At 44.8% G+C, this 9,653-nt stretch overlaps 1 protein-coding gene across 1 annotated transcript; it reads right to left on the bottom strand.

The window, feature by feature from the left end:
- Positions 1 to 71: 71 nt before the first annotated feature.
- Positions 72 to 6,531, bottom strand: LOC149290115 (trichoplein keratin filament-binding protein-like). Its single transcript, XM_089489906.1, has 13 exons — positions 6,379 to 6,531; positions 5,939 to 6,162; positions 5,272 to 5,479; positions 5,128 to 5,184; positions 4,028 to 4,096; positions 3,633 to 3,806; positions 3,412 to 3,524; positions 2,966 to 3,032; positions 2,195 to 2,367; positions 1,992 to 2,073; positions 1,700 to 1,885; positions 920 to 1,063; positions 72 to 742 (listed from the first exon to the last, which is right to left on the bottom strand). The coding sequence occupies exons 2-13, from the start codon at positions 6,130 to 6,132 to the stop codon at positions 710 to 712; spliced, it is 1,500 nt and encodes a 499-aa protein (XP_089346032.1). The 5' UTR covers positions 6,133 to 6,162; positions 6,379 to 6,531; the 3' UTR covers positions 72 to 709.
- Positions 6,532 to 9,653: the final 3,122 nt, after the last annotated feature.

Genomic DNA, 9,653 nt, shown 5'->3' with positions numbered 1-9,653 from the left:
ACTATTTTGCGGGGGTTGAAAAAAAATCAAACGAAATAGGATCCCTTTTCGCTCTTTATTTATTTATTTATTCTTGATTGATTGCGTCTCTGTTGAATTTTTTCGTTAACGGGAAAATCCGACTTATCAATAACGGGTTCCTTTTGGCGTCAATAGGCCATTAGTTGCGCAAAGTTTAATTGGTTTCGAGGGCTAATGTAAGCCATGACCTAAAATGGCGGACAGCTGGGGGCTGCTGTCAGTCAAGAGTTCTGCAACTGCGCAAAATGTGCGCATCCCGCCTTTCGTGCGGTGGTTTTGAAATGGCGGCGGGGGCGTCATCCAGCTTGACCTTGTTACGACAACCCTGCCAGGCCGGTCAAGGTCTCAGACTGACCACTGGATGGATGGGATTTGGCGCCAATTTTTCGGAAATGGCGCCGCTATTAACAACCAAAGCTAACACAATTTAAAAATTATATGTATATATTTATATATAAATCAAAACTGTATTGAACCATTTAACATCACTGATGGATACGCAACATGCGGCTTCCATCTTTGCACCACTCGAGCGACACTCCATTTCGGAGGAAACGACAACGTGAACGCAAAGCGCCATTTTCACCTCCATTTTTCACGCTTTTCGCTCCACGCGGAACTGCAACCGGAAAATGGGGCTTTAGTCTTCCTCCTCCGTCTGACACGAAACCATCATCGCGTCCACGTCTTAGGTCCACGCCGTTTTGGGGTAGCTGTAGAACTGCGACAGGGAAGAAAAGGACGGAAAACGCGTTCTAAAACTGTAAGATCGTGTTTGCCTTCTTCGCCACGGCGGCGTTGCACTTCGTCTCCGCGGACGGGACTCAGGCAAAACCGCGAGGAATCCCCGGTTTCGCAATTGTGATGGCGAAAAAATTCCCCCTGCTACGCAACTCACCTTGTCACGGTATCCGCGCTCCACCATGCGCCGCGCCTCGAGACCCTCCATCTCCAGGTTGCGATCTTCCTCACGCCGGGCTTCGGCCTCTTCCTCACGCCACTGCTGGCGCTCCTCTTCCTCTTGCACCCGGCGTTCAGTGAGCTGGAAATAGCCATGCAGGAAAACATGGAATCAGAGGACCATAGAGTTGGAAGGGACCCCAAGAAGGGCCCTGATCCAGTCTGACCCCATTGCTGTCATGCAGGAATACATAGAATCCCATTGCTGCCATGCAGGAATACGTAGAATTAGAGGACCATAGGGTTGGAAGGGACCCCAAGAAGGGCCCTGATCCAGTGCGACCCCATTATGCCATGCAGGAATACTTACAACTCCCTTCTGCCATGCAGGAATATATAGAATCAGAAGACCATAGAGTTGGAAGGGATCCCAAGAAGGGCCCTGATCCAGTCTGACCCTATTATGCCATGAAGGAATACACTGAACCCCCTACTGCCATGCAGGAATACCTACAACCCCCTTCTGCCATGCAGGAGTACATAGAACCCCTTTCTGTCATGCAGGAATACATAGAATCAGAGGACCATACAGTTGGAAGGGATCCCAAGAAGGGCCCTGATCCAGTCTGACCCCATTATGCCACGCAGGAATACATAGAATCAGAGAACCATGCAGGAACTCTCAATCAATCCGGTTCAAAGCCAGAGGATTTGAAAACCAGTTAAGGGGATTTTGAATTCGCTGTGCGGACATTTCAATGTGAGCCGCGCCTCTCACCTGTGCCTTCAGCTCCTGGCGCCGGGCGCTTTTCCGGGCGTCTTCGGCCTCCTTCTCACGTTTGGCTGTCCGCTTGGCCTCCTCCAGCTGCTGGATCAGCCGCTCCCGGCTCTTGACCGACTCCTCCTGGGCCTCGCGGTTGGCCTCCATTTTCCGGATGATCTGCCGTGCCCTTTCGGCCAGGACCTGCCGCGAGGAAGGACCATAGAGTTGGAAGAGAGACCCTGTTCTGCCATGCAGGAACTCTCTCAAAGCATTGCTCCTTCCTCAAAATGGCCTCCCTTGGGCTCACCTCTGCCATGAGTCTGTCGCGGGCCTTTCGCTCCTTCTCCCATTCCGCCTCTCGCTTCTCCCATAGTTCCCTGGCTTCCTCCCTGCGAGGAAAGAACAGATAGAGAGGGCCATGCAGGAACTCTCAATCGTAGAACCATAGTTGCCACTGCTGCCATGCAGGAACTCTCCATCAAACCACCCCCTTCCTTCCGCTGCCGTCACCTGAAAATGGAGTCCAGCTCTGCCTCCCGCTCCCTCTCCAGCCGCTGCTGGTCCTCGATGACCTCCTTCATCCACGCCGCGGCCGCCGCAGTCTCTTCACGCCGGACAGACCTCAGGCGCCGGTCCTCCTCTTCCTTTTCGGAGAGGGCCAGGAGGATCTGTCGGTCTTTCTCCTGGAGGAAAGCGGAGGAGTTGCGTCTGACTTTAAGATGGAGGCTGGTCCTCCCAGGACTTTGCAATAAGGCCTCTCTAGGAATCTCTAGTGTGACTTTTACTTAAAGATGACCATAGAGTTGCATTGGAAGAACTGCAAAGGCCTAGCAGAGTGTCCTCTCTAGGAATCTCTAGGTCTTTCAGTGCCACTTTTAGTTAAAGTTGACCATAGAGTTGCACTGGAGGAGCTACAAAGGCCTAGGAGAGTGTCCTCTCTAGGAATCTCTAGGCGTTTCAGTGTCACTTTTAGTTAAAGCTGACCATAGAGTTGCACTGGAGGAGCTACAAAGGCCTAGCAGAGTGTCCTCTCTAGGAATCTCTAGGCCTTTCAGTGCCACTTTTAGTTAAAAGTTGAACATAGAGTTGCTGTGGAGGAGCTACAAAGGCCTAGAAGAGTGTCCTCTCTAAGAATCTCTAGGTCTAGGGTTAGAGTTAGGGTTAGAGTCATAGAGTCTGGGCCAAACTTACCAAACAAGGCACAAAATTTATAAGGAAAACATCAATAAAATACTATATATATAATTTGTTTATTTACTTGAAGTTTGCGCCACAACTTACCAGTTCCTCCTGGACCTCTTGCGCCCGTCGCTTCATCTGGGCTTGATATTGGTGCTTTAGGAAACGCCTGATTTTGGAGAAAAAGAGAAGAAGCAAATATTTAGATATATAGATATATATATGTCTTCTTCGTGGTCCCTGCGCTTCACGCAAATGGGTTATATATCTGTGCCTGCGCAGTGAAGCCATTTTGTGCGTACTGAAAGGCCTAGAGATTCCTAGAGAGGACACTCTACTAGGCCTTTGTAGCTCCTCCAGAGTAACTCTATGGTCAGTTTAACTAAAAGTGGCACTGAAAGGTCTAGAGATTCCTAGAGAGGACACTCTGCTAGGCCTTTGTAGCTCCTTCGCCGCAACTCTATGGTCAATGCCTGGCAGCTGCTGACCATAGACTTGCACTGGAGGACCTAGAGATTCCTAGAGAGTATACACATATATATCCTTACCTGAGTTCTCCCTTCTTCTTCTCTTCCTCCTGGCGCTTCCTCTCCGCTTCCATCGCACCCAGCTCCCAGCGCTCTTTCATCAGCTCCTCTTCCTCGTTCTTCAGTTTGGCGGCCTTACAGAAGATATAGATACGACATTCAGTCCTAGAGAGGCTATGGCTTCGCTCCCAAACTGAGGGGAACGCGATCCGGGGTGGTGGGGGTTTTGCACAATGGCGTACCTCCTCCTCGCGCCACCGCAGCTCCTCCATCTGCTGCCGCAGGAAGTCCACCCGCTTCCTCTCTTTTTCCTTCCTCCGTTCCTCTTCCTCCTTCATCCGCTCCAGGGCCTCCCGGCGCGCCGCTTCGTATTTGTTCTCCGCGCGGACCTTCTCCTCGCGCTCAGCCGCATCTCGCTTGATTTCGGGAGGAGTAACGTAAAAAAGTTTTAACTGATCAACTCTATGGTCGATCTCCTCGGTTCTCCGGCGCAAGCTCTTTTGAAAGATGGCCATAGAGTCTTGCTGGAGGACTGAAGGATTCGTAGAGAGGATATACTAGTCAAAGCTGCGAATGCGGAGGGACAACCGCTTTTAATTTTCGCAATAATTCCTACAACGGATCCTTATTTACGTACCTGTTCTTTTTGCGTCTTCTGGTCTCCCCAAGCCTCCGCCACGTGCTTTTGGCACAGTTCAGACTCAACCTGGCGAAACAGAGGAAGGAGGAGAAAAGAAGAATGAGAAAGAGAGGGAAAGGAGGAATGAGAGAAGGAAGGAAGAACAAGAAAGAGCAAAAGGAGAAATGAGAGAAAGAAGGGAGAAGGGAAGGAAGGAGAAGGGGAAAGGAAGAAGGAGAAAGAGGAAAAGGAAAAAGAGGAATGAGAGGAAGAAGGAGAAAGAACTAGAGGAGGAATGAGAGAATAAAAGAAGGAGAAAGAAGGAGGGGAAAGGAAGAAGGAGAAAGAGGAAAAGGAGGAATGAGAGGAAGAAGGAGAAAGAGGAAAAGGAGGAACGAGAAAAAGAAGTGAGATGGAGAGGAAGAAGGGAGAAAAGAATAGGAAGAATGAGAAGAAGGAGCGGAAGGAGAAAGTAGGAGAAGGGGAAAGGAAGAGAAAGGAAAGGAGGAAGAGAGGGAGAAGGAGAAAGAGGGAAAGGAGGAATGAGAAGAAAGGGAGAAGGAGAGGAAGAAGAAGAGGAAAGGAGGAAGAGGAAAAGGAGGGGGAGAGGAAGAAGGGGTAAGGAAGAATGAGAAAGAGGGAAAGGAACAATGAGAGAAAGAAAGGAGGAGAGGAAGGAAAACGACGAGGAAAGGAAGCGAAAGAAAAGGAGGAGAAGGAGAAGGAAAAAGAGGAAAGGAGGAATGAGAGAAGGAAGGGAAAAAGAGAGGAAGGAGAAGTGGAAAGTAAGAAAGACAAAGGGGAAAAGGAGGAATAAGAAGGGAGGAGAGGAAGGAAAAAGAAGAAGAAAGGAAGCGAAAGAAAAGGGAGAAGGAGAAAGAGGAAAGGAGGAATGAGAAAAGGAAGGGAAAAAGAAAGGAAGGAGAAGAAAGGAAAAAGGAAAAAGGGGAAAAGGAGCAATGAGAGAAAGAAGGGAGAAGGAGAGAAAGGAAAAAGAAGGAGACGAGGAAAGGAAGTGGAAGGAAAGGGAGAAAGGGAAAGAGGAAAAAGGAGGAATGAGAGGAGTAAGGAAAAAGGGAGAAGGAGAGGCAGAAGACTCATATCTCCTCCGCTCTCACCTCCCGGAGCTTCACGCTGTTATTCTTCCAGCGTTCGTAAAGGCGGTCTTCGGCGACCTGTGTCAAAAAGACGAAAATGCAATTGAGTTGCGCTGGATTGCACAAAAAAAGTTAATTTCGCGGGGAAAGGGACCCCCGACGCACCTGTTTCCTGTGCTCCTCTCTGGCCGACTTCAGCTCTTCCTTCTTGCGCCGCATGGCGCCCACCTTGTCGACGCCCAGACGCAGCTCCCGCAGCTCCTCCGCCAGCATCTCGCGTTCTTCGAAAAGCAGCCGCTGGAGGCGGAGGCGGCGTTCCTCCAGGCGGACTGCGTCTTCTTCCTTCTGCTTCTGGCGGTGGTAGGCGTTCATGCTGGCGGAGGGAGAAAAGATGGCGGCAGAAGCATTAGTAGCGTACAAATTGCGCAGAGAAGAACCCTCTCTAGGTCCTGCAGTGCAACATCTGCCAGACACTGATCACAGAGTTGCGCTGGGGGGCCTACAAATGCCTAGAGAAGCGTCCTCTCTAGGATTCTCTAGGTCTCCCCTTGCAACTCTATGGACAATGTCTGACCATTGAGTTGCGCTGGAGGACCTATAAACACCCAGAGAAGTGTCCTCTCTAGGAATCTTTAGGTCCTCCCTTGACAGACATTGACCTCCAGTGCAACTCTACGGTCAGACATTGACCATAGAGTTGCGCTGGAGGACCTACAAACGCCCAGAGAAGTATCCTCTCTAGGAACCTCTAGGTCCTCTGGCGCAACTCCGTGGCCGTGAACCATCGAATACGCTAATGGTGAAGCGTTAATTATCTGCTAACGGTCTTTGCCTTTGCTGGAAGGACTGGCGCGAGTCCCACTGCGCTTGCTTGGCGCTGTAGACGCCGGATTGGCGGAAGTAGCGGCTGTTGAGTTCCCACTGCTGCCGGAAACGCGCCTCCTGCTCGCGATGGCGGAGGATCTGCTGCTCCAGCGCCCGGCTCCGGTTGGTCCAGAAGGAAGCGACAGCCGTGGGGAGCGCCATTGCGACGCTGACGACTCAGAAGACTGGTTCCTGAAGGGGAGACAAGAGGCAAAGCATAGCATAGGTTGTTATTGCTGTAATAATATATATATATATATAGTATTAACATAATATATAAAATATGAATGGAGTTTACTGTGGCCCCAAAAACTACAGATTCCATGACTGCACAGCATTGAACCGCATCCAGCCTTTCACTATGGAATCCTGGGATTTGTAGTCTTTTTCTGGGCCTCGGAAACTTGCCTCTCTCCTTCCTCTCCCTCTCCACGTTCTGGACCAGCCGCCAATCTTAACGGTTTGGCCACTTCCGGGCTCGCTTGGAAGGTATCATGGCAACACTTCTGGTTTAAACTACGGAAGCTGACGAGGTACAAAAGGGCTCCCCTTCCTACTTCGCGGAGGGGCGTGACCAAACGTCAGAACGAAGCGAACTGATCCCTCCTGGAACATAGACTTAGGAAGAGGGTGAAAAAGAATAGAGGTGATGCCTCACCGCACACTTCCGGATTCGCTTTCTAATTATAATATAACAGAATATTGTTGTAATTTAAACGCATTTCTTCCATTCATTTCATACTTAGACCCCCTAAAAAGACCCTATAATGGACTTTTCTTGACAGGATTTCTCCAAAAAGGGGTGGTTGGGTTATTTTTTTAAGCCTTCCTCTGAGGCTGAGAGAGTGTGACCTTTTGGCCCATAGATGAGCAGGGAAACTCAACAACACTGTCCTGAACAGGTTAAACCGTTAAACTAAATTGTCATTATTATTATTATTGTCGTTAAAATAAATATGACTACAATAAAAGACCTTAGAAAACTAAGAATCCCAAGATTCGCATACAGGACAAAGTGACGGAAATTTAACCCACACGTCCGAGCGGGAAGGTCAAAACTGTGCCCTTCTTTTTCTCCTCTTCCTGCTGAGTTGATAGAGTACAAACAACCCCTGCGTCAAACGCAAAGCGCAGGATTCGCACACAGGACAATGCGACACAAATCGACCCATGCGTCTGATCGGGAAGGCTAAGATCATGCCCTTCATCTTCTCCTCTTCCTGCCAAGTTTGTAGAGTACAAACAACCAATGCACAAAACGCATTATTTCTGTGGTGTCAACGCGCCCGATTAGGGGCACAATCCCAGGATTCAAATATGGGGTGACGCGACAGCGATTATTTCTGCACCCCAAGAAAGGGAAATCATGGTGTTGTTTCAGGTCAAGGAGAGACGAAACTACTCCTCGCTTGCATCCACACGTTTTTTATTTCCTGGCGTGGATCGTGTTGCACAGACACAAAAGTTGCTTTTCCCGGCGGGTGCCACCATGTCACCTGGACTTGAAACCGGACCCTTGGTGTAAATTATTCATCCGCAGAATTAAGTGCCAGCGGCTTTTATGATATATTTATCATTTCAAAAGTCAGAAGCGAGGCCTACCCGGCTGGAACGGCATCACTGGATCAAATCCTTGGAACGATGTTTTTTAATATAACGGGGTCCAGGCTAAACCCGCCAAGATTAATAAAACAGCTAACGTTATTAACGAGAAAAACAAAAATAACTGAGTTTGCGCAGTTTTCTGTTTCCAGATGCGACACAGAAGTTCAAGATGGTGGCTGTCTTCTCCTCCTCTTCCTGCCAAGTTCGTAGAGTACCAACAAGCCATGTCTTTCGGACTCCAAGGAGGAAGTTGGGAGGAAGAGGAAGAGGAAGAGGAAGTAGGGTGCATCAAAAGTGGCGGAGAAAGTGGGATCTCAGAGGATTAGTCCTTCAACCAGTTGGCAGCATTGAAGGAAGTTTAAAAGCAGCTGAGAAACTGGGATTGTTATTGATCGTAAATTGAATGTGAGCCAGGGTCGTGTTGCTGCAGCGAAGGAGGAGAATACGATTTTGGCCCAAATTAATAATAAACTGTAGCTTTCAAGTTTAAGACTATAAATTCAGGACTTGGGGATGAGCCCTGACTAATAGCACAGAGTAGAGCGGGATTAGAGTCTCAAATTTGGAAGTTATAGTTTGTTATTAAATCAATCGTATTTCCCTTCTTTGCTGCAGCATCACGTTTGATTTTTGATCGATAATAAAACCAAGGTCTTTTCCCCATGGAAACTGATATATTGAAAAATTTACTTTAGAGTCGTCATAAATCAGATTAAAGATATATTACCTGGATTAAATTTCTATTAAAAAATATGTAGAAAAGTTTATATATCTTTATTAATTAATGTATTAATTTCTTTATTATTATTATTAATTATAATAAATATAATTGTAAAGAAACTATATAAATAAATTATAAACAAATAAATTTATTATTTGTTTACTAAACTTTATTATTTTATTTATTATTATTTATTGTTATAAATATATATATAAACAAACAAATAAAATGGATTTAATTATTTATTTGTTTGCTAATTTTATTTATTCATTTATTAAAAATATAAATAAAAATATAAATACAGAAATTATAAATAAATAAAAATAAAATTATTGTTCATTTACCAATCTTTATTTATATATATAATTTATATAATTATAAATAAATTATATAAATAAATTATAAATAAATTATAAATATTTATTTACTTACTAATATTTTATATATACATACAGTTGGCCCTTCTTATACACGGATTTAAGCATACATGGTTTGAAAATGTTCCAAAAAAGTATAAATTTACCTTGATTTTCCATTTTTATAAGGGACACCATTTTGCTATGTCATTATATGTAATGGGACTTGAGCATACACGGATTTTGTTATACACGGGGGATCTTGGAACCAAACCCCAGCGTATAACAAGGGTCCACTGTAGATATAATATTTATTACAAATATAAATATTATATAAATAAATTAAAAATAAATTATAAATAAGCTATTTCTCTCTCTCTCTCTCTCTCTCTCTCTATATATATATATATATAAAATTTATTATTGATTTACTCATCTTCCGTTTCAAAATGTGATTTTCTCCTCCTCCTCCTCCTTTTTCTTCCAGGGCTTTCTTGATGCCTTGCGTTATTCGATCGGCATTAATTATTTAAATATTGATTAATATTTTATGCAGATCATCCGTCGGCGTAATTAGCGGAGAGCTTGCCCCGTCCGCTTTAGATCGAGTTGATTAAAAAGCGGGAGGAAAAATTAACGAAGCCTCGGATTAAAATGTCCTATTGTGATCACACCATACACACACACACATATACATGTTTATATATATATATATATATATATATATATATATATATATATATAATTTTATATATGTATGTGTGTGTAATATGCCTATTAAATACACATATTATATGTATATTATGTATTACATATATATATTATAGTTTTATATATGTATATATATATGAATAATACATAATAAATAATATACATATTATATGTGTAATATATATATTCTGTTACATACATATATCATATGTTCATTATGTATTACTTATATACATATTATACGTTTGAATATGTATATTATATTTTATATATGTTATATATATATATAT

This window comes from Sceloporus occidentalis, unplaced genomic scaffold (genome assembly GCF_023333645.1).
Source record: "Sceloporus occidentalis isolate IW3139 unplaced genomic scaffold, rSceOcc1.0.p SCAF_41, whole genome shotgun sequence".
Classification (NCBI taxonomy): domain Eukaryota; kingdom Metazoa; phylum Chordata; class Lepidosauria; order Squamata; family Phrynosomatidae; genus Sceloporus; species Sceloporus occidentalis.
Note: the sequence above shows the minus strand (reverse complement) of the source record. Positions and strands in the feature narration are given on the sequence as shown.

Bases quoted from the DNA above. Each gene is read 5' to 3' on its own strand.
- LOC149290115 (XM_089489906.1), bottom strand. From the start codon at position 6,132: ATGGCGCTCCCCACGGCTGTCGCTTCCTTCTGGACCAACCGGAGCCGG. The intron at 3,807-4,027 runs GTACGTAAATAA...CCCGAAATCAAG, and splicing joins AGAAGACGCAAAAAGAACAG to CGAGATGCGGCTGAGCGCGA. The intron at 2,368-2,965 runs GTAAGTTGTGGC...GCTTTCCTCCAG, and splicing joins AAGAGGTCCAGGAGGAACTG to GAGAAAGACCGACAGATCCT.